At 43.0% G+C, this 26,948-nt stretch overlaps 1 protein-coding gene across 4 annotated transcripts in view; it reads left to right on the top strand.

Annotated features, from left to right (window-relative positions):
* Positions 1–26,948, top strand: part of FBXW4 (F-box and WD repeat domain containing 4) — an 83,366-nt gene that overhangs the window by 9,772 nt on the left and 46,646 nt on the right. For 3 of the 4 annotated variants that reach the window (XM_070780698.1, XM_019952763.2, XM_070780700.1), the window contains exons 2-5: positions 7,604–7,699; positions 10,779–10,964; positions 11,400–11,532; positions 17,324–17,418. In XM_070780698.1, coding sequence (XP_070636799.1) covers positions 7,604–7,699; positions 10,779–10,964; positions 11,400–11,532; positions 17,324–17,418 — 510 coding nt within the window. Of the gene's footprint in view, positions 1–7,603; positions 7,700–10,778; positions 10,965–11,399; positions 11,533–17,323; positions 17,419–23,826; positions 26,640–26,948 lie in introns of those variants that run through there. The other variant, XM_070780699.1, reaches the window with a different exon arrangement.

Raw genomic sequence — 26,948 nt, 5'->3', positions numbered from 1 at the left:
GTCTGAGTAGAACTGTTTACTGCCCTGACCTTGTACTCTTGTATCTTTAGAGGTTAAGTTCATGTATGTTGCTCTGAACATGCAGTCTTTTTTTTTTTTTTTTTTTGTAGCAAATTGTGTCATAAGCTGTATTGTGGCTCAGCAATTTGTCTGACAGATGTTTTCATAAAAATGTGGATCTTTGGTTGAGTGAAAATAAGGTCTATAAATCATTAAAAAATTTATAGCAGACTTATTTAAGGTTCCTGGTATATCACTGCTCTGAAGCATACTAGTTGAGATCCACTTTTAGAAGTACTGAGAGTTTTAAGACTCAATTTTGTGGAAATTATGACTGTGTTGGACAACTGAGGCATACAGCTATGCAAAGCTAACAATGCCATAGTTTACGGTAGGTTCAGTCTAAGGGTTCACATGAGAGAGAGAAGAATGTCGGAGGAGTCAGGGAAGTAGCGGCTTAAAGCTGGATTTTGAAGAATGAATGGATTTGACTAGGTCCTAAAGTGGGAAGTAAGCATTTGTTGGGGACAAAGGTAGGCTGGTCTGGCAATATAGGAGAAGATATGGGGATAGGAATGTAAAAGAGATATGGCTTGGTGGGAGTTCAGTTGTGGAGTGTGAAGCCCTGGGAGATGAGGTTGAACAAGTATGGGGAGCTGACACTTGGAGGCCTTTCAAGGGATATGTGGGTCTGCTCCATGCTCTCCTTGTGCTCTCTGTCCTGTCGTCGTGCTGGGCACGTTCTCTGTAATCTCACTTCACCTTGGGTCTTGAGGCTGTTCCCTATTCCTGGCCTGAAGGATAAGAGTTTAACACAATATATGGTTTTTCATTGATTTAATTTGAACCTTAATTATAGACCTCTGCTCCTGAGGCCATTGGAGGATTTAGTGTAACATATGTATGAAGGAAGAGTTAGAAGCTTCTTGTCTTGGACTGTTTAAATACTTGTGTATACATTAAAGCGAAAGTCTTAGTCTTGGTAGCAGCACTGGTAGGCACAGGCTGTATGGGGGAAATCTGCTTACCAGTGAGCAAAAAGAGCAAAGAATTGAGAAAATGTTGAATTAAAACTCCAAGCCCCAGGCATCATTTTGCATAGTCCTGTCCCCGCTCCTTAGCCCAGTGCCCCTTGAGATGGCCTTGTTCTGTGCTTGTGGACAGATACCCTCCTCTCCTGAATTCCCAAGGCAGCAAGATGTTATATTTATGGAAATCATGTCAGTCAGCAGCAGGTAGGTAGCATGCATGGTATCAAGGGGAATCAAACTTCCAAGGTGAGCCAGAGAGGGAAATTGATTTGTGATCCAGGAGGTTTCTGATCTCAGAGACTGTGTGGATATGACTTCTCTAGTATACTCACACCTCCCCCCTTCATCCCTCAGCCATTTTTCTTCAAATTCGGTTTATTTGTTTGCTTTTGGTTTGGAGTGTGAATGAGGAGAGGTGAAATGAAAGGGAACTCTAGATAACTGCCTAGATTAATTTCTGTCTCTCTGGACTCACTGTTGCCAAGATTCTAAGGGGCCTGATAGCTTACTGTGGGTGCATGTTGTGTTGTTTTTGTTTAAAATAGGTCATGCACCCAGGAATGCAGTCGAACTATAATGGTGACTAAGTGCCGGAAAGCTGAGAGGGAGGGGGGCCAAGTGGAAAAATGAGCCTGAGGCAAGAGAAAAGAGGGCTGGGAAAATGGAAGTTCCACCAGGCCCACGGGCCAGGTTAGAGATTTCTCCATGCATTAACAGCTGCGCCAGAGGTTTATTTACAGGGCACTAATCATTTTGGGGGGAGCACCCCCACTTTACACCACTAACTGTCAAAGGAACAGCCAACCAGAGAGCGTTTCTGGGATGGGAAGCAAGAGTCCCTGCTGAATTGCCAGGGGCACGTGCTCCTGTCTTTTCAATCTCTTTGGATGCCTTGTTCTACCAACTCCCTTTAACTAGGCTGTGATAGGTCCCCACAGGGAGGGAGGGCTACTTGTTTTCAGAGAGAGAAATTTTTTTTTTATTCCTCCTGATTTTTCAAGTGCTAAAGCCAGTAAGAATATACATATGATTTGGCCACCAACTAGGTAGGGAAATTAACCATCAGGAAGAATCGAACAAACAAAAGGGATTTAAAAAAAAAACTGTGTTAAGCTGCTTTTAGCAGAGTGGTACTGTTTCTCACTATTTCTCAAGTGAAAGCCAAGTGGAACATTTTTTTAGAGTTGAAATTTGTTTTGAAGGGCCAGAGCCAAGTACTTTGATTATGTTGTTGTTTGTGGGAGAGGATGCCTGCACCTGCCGCTTGGTAGCAGCTTCTAAAGTTCAACTTTGAAAGTTTCTTGCTGCTGTGATCAGGCCCTCAGGGCAGTGTTTTGTTTGACCTTTAGTAAAGTGTCACCAAATGGCATTTAAGTGACCAGGGAGATGAGAGAAATATTGTCCTTATCCTAATTCAGGAAGTATATTGATTCTTTCCCCTTTATTTCCTTCTTGTATGATCCAGAATATTCAATTTTTGGTTTCACCTTTACCTACTAACTTAGAGCTAAAACTGAGGACCATAAAAGACAGTTAACAGGATGGACCAAAACAATTGAAGTGTTAGTGAAAAAGATTAGACTTGCTGTTAAACTTTATCTCCAAGTCTGTCCCAGATATGAAAGAGGAGATTGTTCATAGCTAACCTCAGTTTTCTAACCATCTAGCAGTAGTGTAGATTGCTATGTAGAGATGTGAGACTGAAGACTGTGTTCACCCAGTGGACGAATTCAGTAATATATTTGAGCTTTAACATGTGTGTACCCAAATTCTAATCATTCAGCCTGACTTTAAAAGAATAATTTCTAAGAGATGTAATTAAATTAGAAAAATAAATGATTATTAGATTAGCTATAGTGATGTTACCATTTGTCAATATAAACTACTACTGTATATAAAAAATAAATAACCTTTTTCATAGTGATTTGTAACTTATCTGTTATTTTGTGTTAGTTGTCATTTTAAAACATCACAATTGCATGAAATACTGTCCTTATTTCATATGTGCAGAAAATGGACAATAGAAAAATTAGGTAACCAAGGTTGTAAGAGGCAGGACTGGGGCTCGGATAAGTTTCCTACATTTGCATACTGTGCCTGTCTCACAACTTCATTTAATCTATTAGTTAAATGAAACTCAATAAAAAGGTTAAAGGTAAAATGAAAAGACCAAACTATCAACAGTTATGTGATGCATATTAAAAAGAAATACTCACTTCCTAAAACTCCATCTGTTTACCTCTTCTGAGCTCTTTATGGATACATAGTTTTATGTAGTGTTTTTATAAATTAGACTTTATTTTAAAATTACCACTATTGTTATAGTAATATCCAAAATGTTTTGCAGTGTTCACATTTGTCATTTCTCATAGCCATATTTATTCTATTGCATTAGTATACCATTTCCCCCCACAGATAGACATTTGGGCTATTTCTAGATTTTAGCTATTTCTAGATTTTAGCTCTTAATATACAGCTATAACTACAAATATCTTTGTAAAAAATATTTTTCTTTTGAATTATTTCTTTGTGAGACAGTGTTGGGAATGCTGGGTCAGAAGCTGTCCTGTAACAACTTTTCTTGACAGAGTTCCTTTCTGGAAGACTATACTAGCAAGCCACCAGCAATATGTAAACAAACCCAAACCCTTTTATCAAACCAAAGCTAGCATGTGATTTTTCCACTTAATAGATGTGAGGTGGTACTTTATTAATTGTTTTAATGTGCATGTTTGTAAACTCTTATTGTTTCAGGATGTTTCTGCAGTGTTTATCATGTGAACACTGTGTGCCTGTTCTTATCTGCTATTGGATATTGATGACTGGGTATCGGAGACAGGCTGTTATCCTGATAGATTTTTATCAGTCCCCTAAAAGCTTTAGGGATAAAACTTGTACTCATAGCATTAATTGTTAGCCTTCCCCTACTATGTTACTTTCATTTTGTTCTTTTTTTTCCTTCTATGCAGTATGTAAAATTTAAATACTTAAAAACCTTCTAGTTAAAATCTTTTAAATTTACTCTTTCATTTTGGGAAAATATACATATGAGATGAGAATTTTTGCTCTATTGATATCTATCCAGTTTTATCAAGAGCATTATTATTTTAATGAATGTTTTTATCTTTACCAAAATATTACATTGTAGAAAAATTGGGAAATAACATAAAAACACAAAGAAAAAAGTAAAAACACCCAAAGTTGACTATTTTAGAGTCTATTCTAGGCATGTATATTTTTCTTCTTTCCTTTCTTTCTAGTAAGGCTGGGAGATGTTATACAAACCCAACAGCCCTAATTAAGTAGTGATTTCTTTCCTTACTTTACTTTGTTGCATATTAAATTCATATCAGTTTGGATCATTTCTGGCAAAGATTGACATGAAATAATGGATATATAAAAATCAAAATGTCTACATGGAAAAAATACTATGAAGTAAAATAAAATAGTAAATTAGGAAAAGATTGACATCACAGAATATATAAAGAGCCTTTACAAACACACAAGTAAAAGACCGTAAGCCTAATTGGAAGAGGAACAAAGAACATAGATGAGCATTTCGTAGAAGAAATGGCTTTCAGACATGACCAGATATATTCAGTCTTAGCCATAATTAGAAAAAATACATGTTTGAACAACAGGGAGGAATCTTTTTTTGCTTCTTAGAATGGCAAAAGATAAAAAGAAATTTTAAAAGTTTTAAAGGAAAGATATACCCATCTGAATGCAGAGTTCCAAAGAATAGCAAAGAAAGATAAGAAAGCCTTCCTCAGTGACCAATGCAAAGAAATAGAGGAAAACAATAAAATGGGAAAGACAAGAGATCTCTTCAAGATGTTAAGAGATACCAGGGGAACATTTCATGCAAAGATGGGCACAATAAAGGACAGAAACGGTATGAACCTAACAAAAGCAGAAAATATTAAGAAGAAGTGGCAAGAATACACAGAAAAACTGTACAAAAAAGATCTTAATGACCCATATAACTATGATGGTGTGATCACTCAGCTAGAACCAGGCATCCTGGAATCTGAAGTCAAGTAGACCTTTGAAAGCGTAACTATGAACAAAGCTAGTGGAGGTGATGAAATTCCAGCTGAGCTATTTCAAGCCCTAAAAGATGATGCTGTGAAAGTGCTGCACTGAGTATGCCAGCAAATGTGGAAAACTCAGCAGTGGCCACAGGACTGGAAAAGGTCAGTTTTCATTCCAATCCCAAAGAAAGGCAATGCCAAAGAATGTTCAAACTATCACACAATTGCACTCATCTCACATGCTAGCAAAGTAATGCTCAAAATTCTCCAAGCAAGGCTTCAGTGGTACGTGAGCTGAGAACAACCAGATGTTCAAGCTGGATTTAGAAAAGGCAGAGGAACCAGAGATCAAATTGCCAACATCCATTGGATCATAGAAAAGGCAAGAGAATTCTAGAAAAACATCTACTGCTTTATTGATTATGCCAAAGCCTTTGACTGTGTAGATCACAACAAACTGTAGAAAATTCTGAAAGCGATGGGAATATCAGACCACCTGACCTGCCTCCTGAGAAATCTGTATGCAGGTGAAGAAGCAACAGTTAGAACCGTATGTGGAGCAACAGACTGGTTCCAAATAGGGAAAGTAGTACATCAAGGCTGTATATTGTTACCCTGCTTATTTAACTTCTGTGCAGAGTACATCATGTGAAATGCCGGGCTGGATGAAGCACAAGCTGGAATCAAGATTGCTGGGGGAAATACCAACAACTTAAGATATGCAGATAACACCACCCTTATAGCAGAAAGCAAAGAGGAACTGAAGAGCCTGTTGATGAAAGTGAAAGAAGAAAGTGAAAAAAATGGGCTTAAAATTCAACATTCAAAAAATGAAGATCATGACATCTGGTCCCATCACTTCAGGCAATTAGATGGGGAAAAAATGGAAGCAGTGACAGACTTTATTTTCTTGGGCTCCAAAATCACTGCAGATGGTGACTATAGCCATAAAATTAAAAGACACTTACTCCTTGGAAGAAAAGCTATGACCAACCTAGACAGCATATTAAAAAGGTCTGTCTAGTCAAAGGTATGGTTTTTCCAGTAGTCATGTATGGATGTGAGAGCTGGACCATAAAGAAGGCTGAGTGCTGAAGAACTGATGCTTTTGAACTGTGGTGTTGGACAAGATTCTTGAGAGTCCTTGGACTGCAAGGAGATCAAACCAGTCAATCCTAAAGGAAATCAGTCCTGAATATTCATTGGAAGAACTGATGCTAAAAAAAAAAAAAAAAGAACTGATGCTGAAGCTCCAATGCTTTGGCCTCCTGATTCAAAGAACTGATTCATTGGAAAAGACTCTGATGCTGGGAAAGACTGAAGGCAGGAGGAGAAGGGTATGACAAAGGATGAGATGGTTGGATGGCATCACTGATTCAATGGACATGAGTTTGAGCAAGGTCTGGGAGTCGGTGATGGACAGGGAGGCCTGATGTACTGCAGTCCATGGGGTCACAAAGAGTTGGACACAACGAGCGACTGAACTGAAGATCATGAAAAATAAGGAAAGACTGAGAAACTACTGTTAGACCAGAGGAGACTCAGGAGACACAACTAGATACAATGTGGGTACTAGATGGGATCCTGGGAAGATCTGTCCTGTGACTAGTCTTGTGTAAGTCTTCCTGTGAGCATATGTTTTCAGTTCTTTTGAGTAATGGACTGTAGCCTGCCGGGCTTCACTGTCTGTGGAATTCTCTAGGCAAGAATACTGGACTGGGTAGCCATTTCCTTCTCCAGGGTATCTTCCTGACCCAGGGATTGGATCCGAGTATCCTGCATGCAGGCATTCTTTACTATCTGAGCCCCTGTGAAAGCCTCAATTGCTAGGTCATAGAGTAGGTGTATGTTTAGATCAATAATAAACTGCCAGACCTTTTCCCAAAGTGGCTGTACCATTGTCATCTCTCACCAAGAATGTAGGAGAGTTCCTTGTTAGACTTCAAAATATATACATATACAAGGATATTTGGGGGGTATAGTCCTCTCAGTCAAATATATGTTTTATGAATACTTTCTCCCAGACTGTGGCTTGTGTATTCATTTTGATGGGCAGAAAATTTTAATTTTGATAAAATCTAATTTGTTGGATATTTCTTTTGTATTATTGCTTTGTGTGTCTTAAGAAACTATTGTCTACTTTGACTCACAGAGCTATTTTTATATTTTTTTCTCTGACAGCTTTATAGTTTTAGATTTTATGTTTAAATCTGTGATCTGTTTTTAATTAATTTTTTTGTATGGTGTGAGGTAGGGATATTTTCCACATGGCTAGCCAGTGGTGCCAGTCCTTTCTGTTACCCTTGCTCTGTTAGATTGCTTTGGCATCACTATGGACACTGCAGAGCACAGGCTGCTGTTCTCAGCTCTCTTGATTATCCTAATGTGGGAGAGAAGAGTTATCTCTTTCATATCTCCTAACCTCTTCACTTCTATCCAGATATTTTCTGGATGTTCCTGAGTCCTGACTCATAAGCCCAGGGAGTTTTTTGTGGTTGTCAGTGTAGTGACTGGATTATCTCCTCTGTCTGGACATAGGATGGCCAGTGTACCAGTAAAGGAACGAGTGAAGATATCTCAGAACTGGAGGTTGGGGCGCTGCCGAGAGGGGATTCTGCTGAAGTGGAGATGCAGGTAAGTGGCCTCTTGACTCCTTTAAAGCTCCCTGGGACATAAAAGCATACTGGGAATGAAAAATCTAGTCCGAGCTGGAGTATAAATGTGCCTGACTTGGGTGATGAGCCAGTGGTGATTCTTTAAACACCACGAAGGGGGCATCAGAAGGACAACTTTTTTTTTCACATTTGAAAAAAGATTACCCCCCCAAAAATGTATTTTAATTTAACAGAGCCTGTATTTTTATGATTATAAAAATAATAAATGTTTATTGTAGAAATTTGAAAAGAAAAGAAAAAGTTAAAGAAGAAAATAAACTTATCTAAATCCTACCACTCAGAAGTAACCTCTGTTAATACACCTCATCAAAAGAAAGAAATGAAGCCAATACTCCACCTCATCTTGTTTTATAATTTTTTTTTTTTAAATGTTCTACTCTAGGGAGTTACACCTTCCCTCTTGGCTTCCTGTAGTGCTGTCCCTTACTTTTATTAAAAAGCTAAATAGGATCTGAAGGTTTGGATATATATGTTATAGGAGGCAGAGCTTAGGAAAAAATGGCAGGAGATTTAAATAATGGCTTTGGCACTGCTGATGCCACAGATTTTATACCTCACTGATGCTAAATTATTCCAGTTATTATTTGATTACCAAAAAGTACTCCTTGTTAATTGGTTGGAATGGACAGGGAACAGCATGATTCCACATTCCAGTTGACCTGGAGCTCTGCTCATAGGGCCAGGCAGGCTTCTTTATGTGATGAAGAAGTGTCCAGTTTTGCTTGTATCCAACTTCTGCTGCTTTCACTGACACGAGTTCCTGTGAATTATGTGGTAGTGGTGATGGTAAAGAAACTTGGGAAGAAAGATGAACTTGTATGAGAAAGGGCTTTACCTTCTGCTTCCTATTTGCCTTTTGTTGCCAGAAGGAAGAGTTTATTTCTTTATCAAGGTTTTGTTCCTGATGTCTTTTTGGGCTGGTTTCAAGCAGTGTGGCAAATAAATACGCAAAATGGTTACTAGGCTGCCCCGGGATTCTCCACTGTTCACCTGGCATGAACCTGGTTTCTTATTCTGGGCAAATGGCTATTTACCAGATGGCTCTAAACAGATGAATTCCAAACCCTTCTGTTTGTTGCCCACTTGAGTATGCCACAAACTTGTGCAAGGGCATGTTGAAGAGGAATGTGCATAATGAATGAGAGTGCAGGCATTTGTACACTATACATGTTCCATATAATATATGCACACACATGTTAAAATCTCATGTGCAGAAACTAGTTGCTACAAAGTCCAAGCTGCATTTAATGGTCCGTCAAGTCAATTTGCAGAACTTTTGTACATTCCCATGACGCTTGTATTAAGGAGTCCGGGGAAGAAACACAGCCCAGTTTGCTCAGACATACTTGGCAGTGGAAGATGGTGTCTCTATAAATGGGGATGAATCATCTGTCCCTATGCTTTGCTTGGGACATGGTAGCTCCAGGACCCTGCTGTGGTGTAGGACAGTCTGTGGGGATGTACCTTGGGAAAGGAGCTTAGTCCCCACCAGAGAGCATGGTGTCTGGCAGAGTCCTCTTTGTTTTTAAGGCTTACTCCATGCCATGGGACTGGTCTGTGGCTTCCAGTGTTTCTTCTTCCTGCCAGATTGTGGTTAGAATCTTTTAACTGTTTGTGGATTTCTCTTATCAGCTTTCTGTGAGAGCCAATCATTTCTCTGTAGTCACTGAACTGTAGTATACTGCTCTGCAGCTGTGTTTTGCCATTGCCACACTTAGCCTCTAGTACAGAAACTTAGATATCCTCTGAGAGGATCTAGGTATTTAATCAATACATTAGCATCCTTTCCTAAACGGCTTTATTCCTTTCACTTAAAAGTGGCCCCTTTGCTCTAGTAGGACAAGGGAATGGGGCTTCCCTAGGCTCACTCTTCTCTTTTCTCTATCACACCCTAATTGATCTATTGGGAAAAAGGTGTGTATGGGAGTCTTAGAATCTTGAAACTTACCACTTAATCTTCAGATCAGTGAGGACACAGAATGAAAATTATTTCATCTGAGTGGAAGGTTTCTTTTTGCTCTTCCCCACCCCTCAATTATTGCTTTTTTTTGGTGGGGGGGGGGGGGGGCGGTGCTCTGTCTACTCAAAAGAAGTCTGTAGGTAGCCAGTAATTCACGTCTTAAACATTCTCCATTTATTTATTTAGACACCATGGGTAGCTGGGCTTCCCTGGTGGCTCAGACGGTAAAGAATCTTCCTGCAATGCAGGAGACCTGGGTTCCATCTCTGGGTCGGGAAGATCCCTTGGAGAAGAGAATGGCTCCCACTCCAGTATTCTAGCCTGGAGGATTCCAAAGACAGAGGGTCCTTGCAGGCTACAGTCCATGGGGATCACAAAGAGTCAAACACAACTGATCAGCTAACACTTGACTTTCACGTGGGTAGCTAGGGGGATAGTTCCCTGACCAGGGATTGAACCCCGGGGCCTTGGCAGTGAAAGTACCGAGTACTAATCACTGGACCACCAGGGAACTCCCAAGCATTCTCCTTTTGAAAGTGACTATTTAATGGGTCTTTTATTCTGACTTTGCAAAGAAGATAAGTAAGTAAATGAAAGTCGCTCAGTCATGTACAACTCTTTGCAACCCCATGAACTATATACAGTCCATGGAATTCTTCAGGCCAGAATACTGGAATGGGTAGCCTTTCCCTTCTCTAGGGGATCTTCCCAACCCAGGGATCAAACCCAGGTCTCCCACATTGTGGGTGGATTCTTTACCAGCTAAGCCACAAGAGAAGCCAAAAGAAGATAGGGTCACCACAAAGCTTAATCACTCTAGTTTTCTAGGGAAATAATGATAAAGAAGATATTTCTAGGGAAATAGTGATAAAGAAGATAGGGTCACCACAAAGCTTAATCACTCTAGTTTTCTAGGGAAGCCTAAGGGTAGGTGTTAGTTTTGAAGGAGGGGAGTGAGATATAGACTTAGCCTTACAGGTAAAGCTAAGTTGGGGATTGGTCAGCCTTTCTAAAGACTGAAGTTGAATTTTCCTGCTATATCTTGATGATCCTTAAATTTTGTTTTTCATCTCTGCAGTCAGATGCCCTGGATGCAGCTAGAGGGTGATTCTCTGTACATATCCCAGGCTAATTTCATCCTGGCCTATCAGTTCCGCCCAGATGGTGCCAGCTTGAACCGGAGGCCCCTGGGAGTCTTTGCTGGACATGATGAGGACGTTTGCCACTTCGTGCTGGCCAACTCGCATATTATCAGTGCAGGGGGGTAAGTGCTGCAGGCTTCTCCTTCCTTCCTCCTCAATATTCTTCAGAGACCTTCTGCCTGCCTCTGACTTTTCTGTCTCTACTCCAAAAGGATGAGTAGGGAGACTAGAAGAAGGGGTAATGTTTTTTTTTTCCATTTAAAGCGGGTACTTAATAGGGTAAGCTGGAAAAGGAAAACAGGAAGAACCTTTAATGAAAAGGGAAGCTGGCTTTGATACTCTCAAGAGGGAGATTTGTTTTGTCTCTCAGCTTTCTTCAGCCCCAAGTGTACTGAAGAAGTAAAAGTATCTAGAAACTCAGCACCTTATTGGGCTGAATTGCCTAAAGCTTAGCAAATTGGAAGTCATTGGAGATTTGGGCTGTTTCTATAGACTTGTTCTCTTCCTGCAGAGAAAGTAATTGGCTCTCAGGGGTTGGTTTCTTATTTTTCTCCTAGAGATGGGAAGATTGGTATTCATAAGATTCATAGCACCTTCACTGTCAAGTACTCAGCCCATGTGCAGGAGGTGAACTGTGTGGACTGCAAAGGGGGCATCATTGTGAGTGGCTCCAGAGACAGGACAGCCAAGGTGAGAGCTCCTCCTTACATACTGCTATTCCCTCCTGTCTATAGGGAGTGGGGAAGGAGGGGGTGGATAGGAGCTTGAGTTTCAGGATTGGCGGAGGGCATTGAGTTGGGGCAGCAGGGGAACGGCACAATAAAGAACTCACTTATGTGCCTCTGGCATGCAGCTTGCCATGCCAGGCTGTGTCCCTGCCAGCTGGCCTGGGAAAGGAGTGGACAGTGGCTGGGAAGTTTGCCACTCACTTGAAATGTGGCGTGAACTCAAAAACACAGGGCCTGGCCAGCTTTTCCTCCCTGAGCTGAGTTTCCTCAAGTTTGTGGGTTGAGTTCTAACCCCAATATTTTATTTTAAAATCTCCCACCTTTTGCTCACTCTGTGTTTGGGAAGGTTAATTTTTTACCACCTTGTTTATAAGGAATCGGGCTGATAATTAAAATGTGTTTTTACTGCTTCTCTGGAGAGTGATGTGGTTAGTAAGCAGTGGAAAGACAATGAGAGGAGGGCATTGTTTGTTGTGTCATTGCCAAGTTGCCTGGTCTAAACTCAGACATCTGCCGAGGCCCAACAGAATGAGACTGATAAGTAGCATGACCCCTGCTTTATGGACTCAGCTCCTTCATGTCTGGGTTAAATAGGCTTCCATATGTAAGACAGAGAAGAACTTTCTCCATCTCTGTGTCCATCCCTTGCCAGGGCTCATATATGCCTGGTCCTTTGGGGAGGCTGTGGGAACTTTGCTGACAATTCAGGTGATGGTGCAGGAAGCTTGATAGGTTCTTGCTTGTGTGTTTCCCAGAGTCTGGAGACTCCACATTGCTAACAGGAGCAAAATGCTTGTCCATGTCAGCTAATGGGGCTCTAAGACACATGGGGCAGAGGACTCAGGAGAGAGAAGTTGCAGTCTTTACTAACTTTTCTGACTCCATGTTCTCTTTACTGATTATACCTTCATGTAAAAATGTTGCTAATTTATGTAAAAAGGACTAAATATGTTCCTTTCTATTTATGGAAGTTTCTCCTCCCTTTGCTCATTTTTTTCTTATACTTTGTCTTCTGTCCGAGAAATGTGCTCATCAGCACAGGGAGCCTGAGAAAAATTCAGAAAATCTTTCAAACCAACACGGAAACTGAATTTCTTTTATCCGAATCCTCCACCCCAAACATTTCACATTTCTGATTGGTCACCATCTTTGTACCATTCCTTGCAAAAAAACTAGCCTTAATTTTGCTATACTTCTCAGAAGACAGTTTTCTTAGAAACCTTTTGTACATGTGTGACCTAGATATTCTTGTCTCATTTTAGCATTTTATTGTCATGGCTTCAAGGTTCTCTGTGAAACCTTCAATGATATCTCTTTCTTCCATCCATTTCTCTGTAGTCTGCCACCCAGAGCAGTATACAACTAAGTTTTATGACCATATGTAGCAATTCATGGTATAGACTGATTACAGTTGAAGATTGACAGCAATTTTACTTGGAATATTGGGTTAGTTTCATGTTTTAAGTACAACTATTTAGTGTTTTAGAGTTTTTAAGCATTAAAATCAGTACTCTCTAATTCTCAAATTATCACTACAGTACATTCTTATTCCTTTTGAAGATTTCTTTTTAGTCAGTGACAGAATTCTTCCCTTGGTTCAACTCCAGGAAGCTAGTCGGCTATTTTGGGGGTTCCCAGTGACCTCTAGGCCAGCTCATCTTTTCTGGCTTTCAATAGCTGCTTCTGTCCCCTCCTTCTATTGTTGTCTTTGCATTTAGCCACCTTCATCTTCCTGGACCATTTTCATGTTACCCACAGTTAGCCTTTTATAACTGACTCTCCATTTCTTTTTGGTGACATCTGTAATTCTCCAGCTGCTTCTACAGGTTTCTAAAACCTGGACCTACATAAGAACTTAGTCATGTTCATCTGTAAACATCTGTAGACCCCTGACCCTGACCCAAGTTTCAGAATTACTGTGACTTAGCTTGGATTGCCTCTCTGGACTGACTTTAGTGAGACTGGCTCCATCCTGAGATGTGATAGAATGGTAGCTTACATTCCTGCTGGGTCTGGGCCAGGACTGATCATTTGTTCATTTTTTTCCCTTTTTTCTTCATTCTGATAAGTGCCTACTCTATGTGAGGCTTCAAAGGGGAAGAAGATAGTCTTTCTTTAAGGGGAACTGAGACTGCATGCACTAGCTATGAAGCTGGTTGGAAGTGGCCAAGTTTATGAAGTTGTAAGGCTCTGGGGAAACGGCCAGAAAGTTTTGAGTTTAGAGGGTTCACATCTGACTTGGAAGGGGAGATTTTATGAAGGAGGGGACATTTGAACTGTTGTTTTTATTTTTTATCTTTTAGGTATTTTTCAGTGCATAGGTTTGCTTTTTTTGTTTTATAATAACACAGAATGTACAGGTACTGTGCTAATAAGCCCTTTACATTTATTCATTTTCTCATTTTATTCTTTAGTGTAATTTTCCCCCACATAATTATGGTCATAATATATCTATTTTTAAAATTAATTATTATTGGAGTATAGTTGATTTACACTGTCGTGTTTCTGCTGTACAGCAAAGTGAATCAGTTATACATATACTTATATCCCCCTTTTTTTAGATTCTGTTCTCATATAGGTCATTACAAAGCATTGAGTAGAGTTCCCTGTGCTATATATACAGTAGGCCTTTATTAGTTATCTGTTTTTCTTACAGTAGTGTGTATGTGTCAGTCCCAGTCTCTCAATTTATCCTCCCCCCCACGTCCCCCTTGGTAACCATTAGTTTGTTTTCTATGTCTGTTGAGTCTATTTCTGTTTTGTAAATAGGTTCATTTGTACCATTTTTTAGATTATACATACATGTATTATCATATGATATTTGTCTTTTTTCTGTCTGACTTACTTCACTTAGTATGACAGTCTCCAGGTCCATCCAAGTTGTTGCAAGTGGCATTATTTCTTTTGGTATTATGACTGAGTAATATTCCATTGTATGAATGTACCACATCTTTATCCCTTCCTCTGTCAGTGGATATGTTGTCTATTGTGAATAGTGTACAGTGAACATTGGGGTACATATCTCTTCAAATTATGGTTTTCTCTGGGTCTGTGCCACAGTGGTATTGGTAGATCATATCATAGCTCCATTTTTAGTTTTTTAATGAAACCTCCCTACTATTCTCCATAGTGGCTGAACCAGTTTGCATTCTTACAAAAGTGTAGGAGGGTTCCCTTTTTTCCATACCCTCTCAGCATTTACTGTTTGTAGATTTTTGATGACGGCCATTCTGGCTGGCGTGAGGTGGAACCTCACTTTGTTTTACACTCCTTCCCTGATAGCTGGGCTGGTAAAAAATCCACCTGCAGTGCAGGAGACCTGGGTTCGATCCCTGGATTAGGAAGATCCCCTGGAGGAGGGAAAGGCTATCCATTCCTGTATTCTGGCCTGGAGAATTCCATGGTCTGTATAGTCTGTGGAGTTGCAAAGAGGTGGGCAAGACTGAGCGACTTTCACATAGTGTATCTTATGTATACCCTGTTATGTCTACTTTATTTTTTAAGGTTTTCTATTATTATTATAAATTATTGGTCATCTTTAATGGCTTCACAATGGAACTTATAATTTAATTATTATTTTTCCTATTGGATGTTTATATCTAGCTTTTCCTGTAGTAATAAGAACCACCATTATTGATGCCTAATGCCTGCCAAATACTGTGCTTCTGTGCTAGGTGCTTTACACTTAGCTTCACTTTTCCACACTGCAACCCTAAGAGATAGGCATTACCTCCTGTTTTATACTTGAGGAAACTGAGGCTAAGAAGTTATAAAATATTCCTAACATCAGAGATACATAAGTAGCAACTAGGGTTCAAACCCAGATTTGTCTAATCCTAAAGCCCTTATGAGCTCTTCCTGCTAATGGAGCTGCAGGGAATATTTTTATCATTAGGTTTTTCTTCATTTTAGGATAATTTTCCTAGGATAGAGTCTCAGCATTAGAATTACCGGGTTCAAGACTTTGGTCCTTTTAAGGGTGTTTATACATATTGCCAGTTATTTTATAAAACGACTGTATATATGTCCACTTCCACTGAGTTACATCTTCTCCAGGGATGAGTCTGTTTGGATTTGAGCACTGAAGGTTAAGATGTGATCAGAATGCTCATGTTTTGGTGGATGGTGTGCTTCTGCAGGTCAAGAGGCCACTTTCCCTAGATTGTGCTTGAGAAATTGCAGCATGCTTCTAGAGCCACTCCTGGGAACCAGGAACTTTGTTCTGTGTTTTTTCACAGTGGGATCCATCAGCCTGTTCAGTGAAGGACTCTAGTGAATTCTGGCCTTGAGACGTACTCATAGATTTTATAATCACAGTCTTTAGTGTCTCCCCACCCACCCCCAACAAGAACCTGTCTCCTCGGTAGTTTGCATCAGGGAAGAGGCAAACTTCTCTTCCAAGCTGAGCCGATCTGAAAGAGGACATTAAATGCATTTAGTTACTACCAAAGTGACCTGATCCAAAAGAATGAGCCAAAATCATGACATTCCAGGAAAAGTTGTGTTATTGACCATTGTTTTCTGCCCTTCTTCATTCAGTATCTTCTTATTAAATTTATTTTCTTTTCCCTATGTTGGGAAAAGTAACTCACACCCTCCTCCCCCTATCATAGACACACAAAACCTAAGAAACACTTTCTCCGTTTTAGAGAAGAGATACGTGATCCTAAGAAGTCAGGACCACCCCCACTCCATCACCTACCCCTTAAACTCAAGGAATGTTTCCTGAGAGTTCTTCCATCTAAGGTCCTGACTGACTTTCGTGTGTTCCCCTTATAGCACCACAGGGACCTTGAGAGGTCACTGATCCATCTGGCTGCCTCAGGATCCCTCCTCGGTTGCTGTCTGGGGACAGCCGTGTACATCTGAGGTTTCCTCTCTGTTTGGTTAGAGGCTTAGTCCCCTGTGTGTGTCATCTAGGGTAGGGTGCGGTGAGCGGGCCTTGTGCTTAATGGGAGATTTCTAAATGCACTGACCACTGAGAGGGCTCTGTGAGTGTTGATTAGAGTTAAGCCCAGAGTGGCTGCTAATGTACATTCCTGACTGATAGGGACCAGATAATGTGCTCCAAGCAATATTTTTAACCTGTAGGAGATATGGAAGCTTAAAAGAGTTAAGCTTTTTTGCTACTTTTGGTGACACTAGGTGCTAAATTCCCTGCTGACATGAATAGCGCTGGATTCTGGGTATTATCAACAAACAAACAACAACACACCACCTTCCCACTTTGAAGTCCTCTTCTTCCATTCTTCTTCCGTTGGATCTTTCTCTTTTATTCCTGTCTCTCTAATTCTACTCTAATTCTGTCTCTGTCCTCTCTTACTGGGCCTTGATGTTCTTCCGTCTGTCTACCTCTCTAAAGTAAAATCTTGGTGATAGATAGGAAAAGGAAAACCCACAAACACAGGGAGGTTACTGAGAGAGGTGAGCCTCCCCTGCTAATGCTTCTCAGTCGGATTCCAGTTGAGGAATGTGAAACCGATTCCCTAGTATAGAACTGGCTGCTGCTTAAGGGTTCTCAGGTGGAAGTGAGAGGGTGGTTAGGATTCGGAGCTGGTGTCTGTCCAGGTTAGGTAGGTAAGGCAGAAGCTGGAGAGGCCCCTCTGTGCTCCCCAGAGCTGTGTGTGTGCAGGACACAAAGATTCTCCATTCCCCCACCCGCTCGGGACAGGGACTCCACCTGGTGCATCTTTCCAGCCCCCCCACCCGATCCCAGGCAACGCCAACGAGAGCATCTCCTCTCCTGTTTCCAGGTATGGCCTTTGGCCTCAGGCCGGCTGGGGCAGTGCTTACACACCATCCAGACTGAAGACCGAGTCTGGTCCATTGCTATCAGCCCATTGCTCAGGTAAGGGAGATGTTTTGGGGTATGGTTTTGTCTTGTGAAATAATGTTTTTATTTTACAAGGCAGGTGGGCGTCATCAGGAGAGGCTTGGGGCCCATGTCCACTTGGGCTTGTGTGCAAAGTCATGTTTGTGGAGTAGATTCATTGACAACTGTAGCAGAAGTGCCGGTTTTGATGGTGGCTTTATCCTACCCTTTGGCCTAACTGGTGTTTGTCTAGTTTTACCCGTGACTAAGCATCCTGACTTCTGCTTTCTAGACTTTCTTAAACCGAGGCAGAGCCTCTCCCCAAGCAGGGTACATAGACACCCTATCTGCACCTGCTCTATCAGAGTGTTTACCTGGTGTCTTCTCCCACTTCCTTTACCCTTCACTCCCCTCCGAATGATCAATGGGACAGCTGTAGGGCTGACACCCTCCAGCGTCAGGTTTAAGTCAGTCACTTGTTTTAGGAGAGAGTTGGTCTCCCTCTTTGCTCAGCCCCCTTCAGCCTTTTTCTTCTCACCCCAAGGAGCCTGCACCCCTCCTCCTGCCCCTTCCACAGCTCTCTTTCAAACTTTTTTTCTTCCTAAAGAATTAGAGCCGATTAGCCACGTCATTAATTCTTCAATTTGACGGCTGATATAGCAGGACCTGAAACACATTGCTGACCTCAGAGCATGGAGACCCCGTTCCTTAGCATATTGACGATGAGAGAAGTTAATTAAAATTCCACAGAGCGAAGGTGTCGGCTAACCTATAAACCTGTCGCTGTTTGGAACAAATCATTCTAGCAATCCTCAGAAAAAGGGAAGGAAAGAGCAGCGGGGAGTAGAGAGGCCTAAGTGTGTGGGAGCCAAGGGTGGAAAATGGAGCTGCTGGGCTCTGGCCCCTCCTCAGTTTCTTCCTAACGCTGCCCCCTTTAAAGCCAGTTAGCCAAGCTTGTGTGTCTGTGGGCTGGATATTTATAAGGGCGGGAAGGGACAGGTGGGCTGGTGACTTCATCTTGGTGCTTACCTGAGGACTTATGCTGGCTTCAGTAGATGGGTGGGCTAGGGTGTGATTGGTGGTAGAGGGATGCTCTTCAGGATGGAGATGGCCCATGTGCTTCCTGCACGTGAATTCAGGCCAAAGACATGTACAGGCTCCTCAGCATCCCCATCTTCGTGTTCCTCTACTTCTGCCACCTCCTCTGGAGTGTGTTAGGCTACCTGTTAACAGGATAGAGCGTGGTAGCTGTTGAAGATGATGTTGATAAGAGAGGTTGAGGACAGAGTCTGCCTTTGTCACTAAGTAGTTTTGATCACAATAAACTGACTTTGGGTTTTGTTTTTGTTTTTTTGGCCACAGCTTGGAAGCTGGATTTGAGGAAAGATCTAGCTTCTTAATATTACTAGCTCTGCTGTATAACCACCACTGCTACCAGCAGCTAACATTCATTAGTCATGTGTTCTATGCCAGACCCTCTGCCAAGTCCTTGATAGGCCCCATCTTTGAAAACTGAGGTCTCATGTTTTCCTTACATTCTCCCTAAGAGTCTTCTTGGTGTCCTTACATCTTGTCTTCTTGGTGTGCTTTCTTGCCCCGGGATGATTCCTTCATTCACTATTGAGATGAACTTTTCCCCAAGTCCACAAATGATGTTTTGGACTATTTTAAAAAGTAGTTTGCATTTAGGATATTGTTGTTGTACTAAATGACCAGAGTATATGTTGGTATTCTCTCTGCTGCTTTTTGTCTTACCCCCAAAATATATTGGGATAGGAATTTTTCATCTTAAATTAGATCAATTTCTTCTTACTATGTCAGTGAATCTGAATCTTTCAGTAAATTCATCCATTTTCCCAATCTGGAAAGACATTGCCTCCTAGGTGGAGGGCCTGCTCTGCGAATCTGGAATTCTGCTTTGCCACCGGCAGAGTGGCCTTGGGTAAATGCTTGAAGCCATGGTTTCCTCATCTGTTAAATATGAATACCATTTCTTTCATAATCCTTACTAGGTTATTGTGAAGATGATCTGAAATAATGAATGTGAAAATACTCTACAAAGCTTAAAGGGCTAGAGTCTTATGTCAGCCAGAATATCTCCTGCCTGGTAAAGCATTTATTTAGCGGCTTTGACTGCTCTCATGTCTCACCCTTCCCTTGGGCTTCTCCTGGCCCTCATGGAGTCACACTGCTCTTTTGCAGTCTTCTTAAGGTGAGAACTCAGCAGGAATCTCTTTCCTCTCCTTTCCCCCCGTGAGTTACTGCCCTCCATGGCTGCCTTCTGTTCCCCTCCCGGCCACCTTTCCTATTGAGTGTGGTCGTCAGTGTCACTCATGTGATGTGGCTATGAACCCCATGTGAGGAGCAGGTGGGCAGCAGCCGTCCTCCAGGACAGGTGCTCCTCACCTGCCTGACAGCGACTCATTCCCCCACTGCTCCTTGGTGTAGTGAGAAGGAACCTGGTCATTTGGGAGACCCAGCACATCTCATTCTCTTTCTTCTATTTAAAATAACTTGTCAGAGCTATTCATCATGTTTATCTTTGATGCTGGGACTTATCTGCCTTCTTTTCCTGTGTGTGTACTTAGAAACTTGTAGTATGAAATGTGAAACCTCAAGCCCTAGGCTTAATTTGAGGTGTTCATGCCTGAAAGAAAGCGGGTATTCTGTCCTGTGTCCAAATGTCAACGTCTCCTTCCTTCCTTGACATTGAGTTCTTGATTTGTAAACACTCTTGGAGGATGATATTTAATACCAGTCATGTGCTTAGAGCCACATTTAGGTACTCAAAAAACACAGAAGGAAAGCCAGTAGGCTTCAAGATGGTAGGCAAAGACCTTTCCCTCTTCCTCCTACATGCCCTCCTTGTACCAACATCTAATAACATCTTCTTGCACCAACACTAATGACTCTGTTTTTAGGATTTGTGACTTATAGATGGCAGCCCTCTTCCGGTAGAGGAGGCCTAGTCTGGAGCTGTGTGATGAGTGTGAAGAGGACAGGTTGAGATGGAACAGAAGTGAGATGCTGGAGGTGGAAGGGCATGTGTCTGGGTGTAATTGTGGGGCCCAGCTGGTCTCAGGATATATCTCCTGAGGTCACATGGAGTTCTGAGCACTTTTCCATGAGTATCACAGAAAAGCAGAGTTTTTAAAATGTGCAGTGCATTATATTGCTATTAAAAGATTATTTCTAGCTGGATATAGTAAATACTCAAGAGTAGGGAAATGAATAACTGTTAAAGACTCGATTTCATCCCTTCTACTTTCCATCACTTTTTTCCTCACTCCCTTTCCTCTATGTGCCCTGTGTACAGACTGAACACTTGCTGTGGGGTGACTCTCCCAAGGATCTTACTCAGTAGTGGGGAAAGATGGGAACACAACTGCGATGGTCACTTGACAATACTAAGTACCTGAAACTAGTGTGTCTTGGTTGAGGAAGAGAGAGGGGCATCCCCTTCCTGGCAGATGGAGAAATTGAGGCTCAGGGAAGGGTGCATGTGGGATAGGGCTGAAGAGGCTCAGGTCTCCAGCCTATTGCCACATGCTATAGTGCTCAGGGAGGGCCATGAGGCAGGCCCCTGGGTCACTGCAGGGCCTTCACCCACCAGAATCTTGCACAGTAGCTGTGGCCCTTGAAAGGCTCAGTGGGGACCTGGGAACATTCCATTTCTGGAGGCTAGAGTTGCGATAGAGAGGGCAAGGGGAGGAAGACAGTATGCAATCAAGGCTAAGCTCACTCACGTAGCTGTGAATGCTCACCGCATCCCAGGAGTGCCAGTGCATGTAGATCTTCAGTGCGCAGGGCCCTTGCAAGCTGGCTGGGAGGGGCCTGGTGGTGAAATGAGTCTGGAGCCCTATCGCCCTGTTTGCCTAGGAGGGGAAGAGACAGGCTCCTCCTTCCTCTGCAGACACCATATTTGTTATTGCCCTCCAAGAAAATGGAGATGCTCAGCAGAATCCTTTCCCCATCTCCGAACAACTCTTGCTATCATGTGAGTGAGTGTGGTCAGGAAGGCTTCCCAGGACACTTGGGTTTTAATCCCTTCTCTCTTGTTTCTGTCATTAGGGAAACATATGAGTGGTATAGGCGTAGAAATTTGACATAGCTGTGTTATTAAATATACAATATAATTTTGTGTAACTTTGCTCGCTGTGGTGGCCTGTTTGTTTTTGGGGGGATTAGTCCAAGTCTGCATGAAATGTACCGATTCAAATTTGTAAAGTGAGTTGTGGCCTCTGGGGGCTTTTGATGGAGGAGCTGCCCCTTCTTGCTTCATTTCTCCCAGAGGTGAGGGAGAGTCTGGAAGGAAAGCCATCACTGTGTACTGTTCAGCAAGGGGGTGGATTTCTGTGGAGAGTGGGTGTTTGTTCTCAGTGGCTACAGGGTTTACTGTGTGTTGTGTGTGTGGCAGACACATTCACCAGCTTGTTGAAATACGCCCTTCTTTAGTGAAAGGTAATTGCATCTGGAGTTTCTCTGACAGAGAGGTTTGAAAGATTGGGAAAAAAAGGCAGCCAACTTTCAGTTTAGATTCTTTTGGTTCCCAGTGGTTCAACAATCCGTTGGCCCTAGGCTTCCTAACTCACTCAGTGATTTTAGGGGAAGACAAATCAAAAGTAAATGTTGTGTGCCTGAGTTTTGCTTTTGCTAGTTGGTGATAAAGAGCTGGTCCCGAAGGGGATCCCTAACCTTGCTAACCTGAAGAAAGACTGATGGATGACTTTGTTGTGTTTTACACTGTAGCTGATCATCCTGATGGTTTGGCCCACAGCTTTCAAGATCTGTCTCTTCCCCCTTCCCAGGGTCAGGGCCTTGCTCAGGAAAGGGCACCTTCTGTCAGCAAGGAGGAGCTCATTGTCCCCCTTTGCCAGGCTGAAGAGCATACTAGAGGGAGTCTCCTACAAGTGTGCCCTGGATGAGAATGTCAGGGACACAAAGACAGTGTGGACAGGCCAGAGCCTGGCATGGCTGGAAGGGGTAGCAGGTTGTCTGGAGAAAGATGGGAACTCTGTGATGCTTGGTGGGCCCACTGGTCCAGCCTAAGATGACCTAATATTGGAAAGAGATCGGCATAAGGAAACAACTGAATTGAAGTCTCGTCCTGCTGAATCTCAGGGCACTGCCCGCCACCCTAGAGTTCATTGCCTGTGCTAAGCCAAGCCTCTCCGACAGACATATCCATCAGTAGCATAGATGAAATGCCACAGGGGTGGGTTTCACTTCCTCATGACCCTGGATTTCTGCCACTACCCAGGGCATATTGGGCACAGAGAGACTCATGTGCTGAGCTGCTGGCCTGAGAGCAGCAACCCAACCAGCCCTGGCTGGCCCAGACCCCATTTGTGGGAGCTACTCCTTCCCTGGCCAGGAAGGTTGGCTCAGTTGTGAAGAACTGAAATGAAACACTGCAGCTAGAAGCAGAGGCTGCTGCAGAAAGTGGGGTGCTGTGGGTACCAAGCCGGTGCATTGAGACCCTGCCCCTGCTACAGATACATTTCCATCCCTCAGTCTCAGTGTTTCCATTCTTTCTTTCTCTGCTCTGTCTCCGTTGCTGTCTCTCTCCTGTCCTGATCTCTCTTTCTCTCCAGATACTTCTTAAGCATTACAGTGTGCTAGACCCTGGGGAAACAACAGTGAACTAGACAGCATGGTCTGATGGAGAGACAGACCAGTCCAACTTAGCAAAGACGGTGTGCCAAGGTCTAAGTGGGGAGCACAACACGTGGGAGGGATCAGAGTCTTCCTGCACTGCTACTACCTGCAGCTCCCCACTTCAGCCCCTACCTGTACCGCTATTGCTCCTACCCTTCCTGCATCAGGGAGAAAGATGGCAATTTTCCTTCCTTAGCTGCGGCTGACTTTTCTGGGTTATGTGTGCAATGTGCCTCTGTTTTTCCACCTTTGATCAGTGTTCTGCCGACAGATAATTTAGCAATCACATCCCAAGGTGGAAGCACGGAGTTAATGTTAAAATTAGTTGTTTTTTTTTTTTTTTTTTTTTACTCTTTAAACTTCAGTGGGTGATGAGGCAGAGAGGGAGGCAGGAGGGGGAAGGGGAGCCATAAATCCTGGGGCTGGTGTTGCTGTTCTCTGAGCAGCCGGGAACCCTCTGATGTCCCCACAGCACTTTCATTAACATTTAAATTAAGGGTTTGTTTTCCAGTCTGTTTTACAGGCAGGGACCTTTCATGGCCCGTCAAATGCAGAGTTCTCCCCCACCCCCGCCCCCCACCCCCTTGCAAGCAAGTTGTAATTGTAGCCACTGCTCTATCCTAACTCTGGGTTGCAGCCGGGAGTTCAAAGGGAATTCTTGGAGATGGAGCTCTGGAGGTACAAGGTGTAACAGTCAGGATGTGGGTGTTTCTCTTCAAATGAAGGCGCTGTGTAGGAGCTCTTTCTCCTCTTATCTGACCTGTGCTTTTTCTCTGCTCTTTTAAGGGATACACACTTCAATCTGACTTGGACCTCTCCCACCCTTCCTTCCCTGGGGCATGCTGCTGCTAAGTCGCTTCAGTCGTGTCCGACTCTCTGCGACCCCATAGACGGCAGCCCACCAGACTTCCCGTCCCTGGGATTCTCCAGGCAAGAACACTGGAGTGGGTTGCCATTTCCTTCTCCAATGCATGAAAGTGAAAAGTGAAAGTGAAGTCGCTCAGTCGTGTCCGACTCTAGCGACCCCATGGACTGCAGCCTACCAGGCTCCTCCGTCCATGGGATTTTCCAGGCAAAAGTACTGGAGTGGGGTGCCATTGCCTTCTCCCCCTGGGGCATGAGGCAGGTGGAAAAGGGTGCATCCATCCAAGTGGCCTCTCCTTATATCACAAGTTGGGGCCTGGGACAGATCGTTCTAAGATAACAGATCTTTGGGCTTCTCTTCCTCCTTTTGATTTTCTTTCTTTTTTTTTTTTTTTTTGAGTCTCAAGAATACTTTCTCCTACCCCAGTAGACTTAAGAAGCAACAATATAAAACAAATTGCCTTCTGAGGAGAATATATAATATGGTCCATTGGTCCTGAAAAGTATGCTCTAGCATGAACAGACATGTGTACACACATCACACTTAGTCACTAGCTGTATGTGAACATGTGTTTGAAATAGTGTCCTGATTTAGATCATTTAAGGAAACTGTTCTGTGAGGTCTTGGCATTCAGAGGAAACTCTCCTGCACCCTCACAGGGTGAATTTATTTATGTCTAAGCTTCCTTCACATGGGCATATTGGTAGCATTTGCGGGTGTTTTGAAAAGAAATCCCTCTTCTGTTCTCCCTCCCTCCTGTTGGTCTATAAATGATGAGAATGTGCCCCAAACATGAAGCATCTCATTAGTTCATAACCTCTAAGGGCTTAGTTCGCTCACCACTGGTCTCAAGCTAAATATTCTCCCTAGATAGTGGTAAGAGGGGGATTGAAATCTTTCTCTTCAGAGGCTGAGAATTTTCTTTCTCTTGGAGCCGTGACTTCACTCCTTGAGTCTCTGCATCTCTCTTCCTTCTTGCGCTAACTTGAACGGCCTGTGACTTACCTGTGGGGTTGAAGATGGCTAAGTGTCTGGCCTGCCTTTCCAGGTAGTGTAGTCAGCAGGTGGATACCTTCACGCCCTGGAGTCTTGCCTGAGGGGATGAGGGAGGTGCCAGGGTGACCCTGTGCAGGTGCTGCTGGGCTCAGATTGCAGCCTAGTGTCCAGGCCCCTCCTGGTGGTGATTAATCTGGGACATGGGCCGGCAGAGGCCCGGCCAGGGCAGCTTTGGTCCCTCACTGTGAAGACCTTTGGCTCGGAGACTGAACTGATCTCTGTAGCCTGCTTCGGCTTGAGTTTGATCTGTCAAGGCTAAAGAGGAACCTGATGGTAGGGCGGAAACTTCTAGCCCTTGTCTGACTTATAGCAGTGATCCGTTCCAGTGGTCTCGTCATGATAACACTCGTATATTTAAGATTTCCCCACCTGTTAGCTGCAACACTCAGGTCAGTCAAAAGAGGGATCTTCATGAAATATCTGTCCTTTTAGTTTTTTGAGCTGATGGAGCTCACTCTTGTAAGTAGACTAGGGGGTGGAGTGGGCTTTGCACTGGGTCTGAGTGAAAAAGGCAATGATGGGAGTGTGGCTGGATTAGTAATGTGTTTTTGTATATTGGGGGGTCATGTCAGAAGTGGAAGGATTACCCCATCCTCCTGTAATTATTCATAGGTGGCAGGCCATTTGGGGCAGATTTCATTACATAAATTTGGAGTCAAGACTTAAGTTCCTTGTTTTCCTTTTCATTTTAAAGCATATTTTTTGAAAAGATATCTTCTCCCCATCACTTTTCCATCCACCAGAATCCCGGTCCCTGGGACTTCAGGTGGCAGTCCACATAGTCGGTTGTGTTTCTTTCCCTCTCTGAGTTCAGGACAGTCCCATGTGACTCTCCTTGGTCATGGGCTTAAGACCCAAGAACATGCATTCTGCTATCCATGACAGTTGCCAGCATCCGTGAGTCTCTTGAGTTTCATTATCAGAATGAACTTCATTATTAGAGCCCTCTTTGAGGGGTTAGGAGCCTAGAACTTAACTGGAATATTTTCCTCACACCATCCTGTGTACCACTAGCAGTGAGATATGTTGACAGTATTGATGTGGAAAACTGCTTATAAATATTCTATGATTCATGGAGTTCTCTGGTGGTGCAGTGGTTAGGGCTCCCCTCCTTCCACTACAGGGAGTGGGGGTTCAATCCCTGGTTGGGGAACTAAGATCTCACTTGACACGCAGTGAGGCCAAAGAGGTTAAAAAAAAAAAAAAAAGATGCTATGATTCAGAAAGATCTGTGCTGCTTCTGAATTTTGCTCAGCTGAATTTCTACATAGGATAACAATGAAGGATGCATTTATACCTCAGCAAGCCAACAAATATTTTTGCTCTTCCTTCACACTGATACTAAAAGATCTCAGTTGTGTGGAATGGATATCTGCTAATCCCTGTGCCTCTAGTAGTTTCTTAAGCAGGACTTTTTCGAAGTTTCAGATTGTTAACTTTTGGGAGCAGGGTCTTTATTTCCTGTTTTACATAAGTTATGAGGCTTGTACTACAGACGACACTCCTGTGCTTCTGGGGTGTTCTGTTAAGCTGACTACCCAAGATCCTTGCCCCCTTTCCCAGCTGGTTCTTGCTTCTCTGTCCGGCCAGGGCATTTTCATAGAGGGTAGCTTATAGCACTGTCTGTGGTGCTGGTCAGATAGGCTTGGCTCAGGCAGAAGGTGCTGGCAAGGGAGGGGGGAGGTAGAGGAGGGGGTGGGCTGGTGGGAGGAAGGAGGGGAGCACGCACATGCAGGAGCCCTGGTAATTGCAAAGGGAATATCAGTCCAAGAGCTGCTGGCCCAGGAAATTGCTTTCTGGGGAAGCTTTCCTTTTTCATAGTTTGCAATGCAAATTTAAAACATGAATGGGGCACAAAAAAGCATAGGAGGGGCAAGTGGGGTGCCAGTTGGGATGTGATAACATCCAGAATCTTCAGCAGGGCCTTAATTTGCAAAAGAGAATTTCAATATTGAGAGAGAAGCTTTTAGGAGATTAAAATAACTAT

Source organism: Bos indicus, chromosome 26 (assembly GCF_029378745.1).
Source record: "Bos indicus isolate NIAB-ARS_2022 breed Sahiwal x Tharparkar chromosome 26, NIAB-ARS_B.indTharparkar_mat_pri_1.0, whole genome shotgun sequence".
In the NCBI taxonomy this organism is placed as follows: domain Eukaryota; kingdom Metazoa; phylum Chordata; class Mammalia; order Artiodactyla; family Bovidae; genus Bos; species Bos indicus.
The sequence above is the reverse complement of the archived record's forward strand: the minus strand, read 5'-3'. Positions and strand labels throughout refer to the sequence as shown.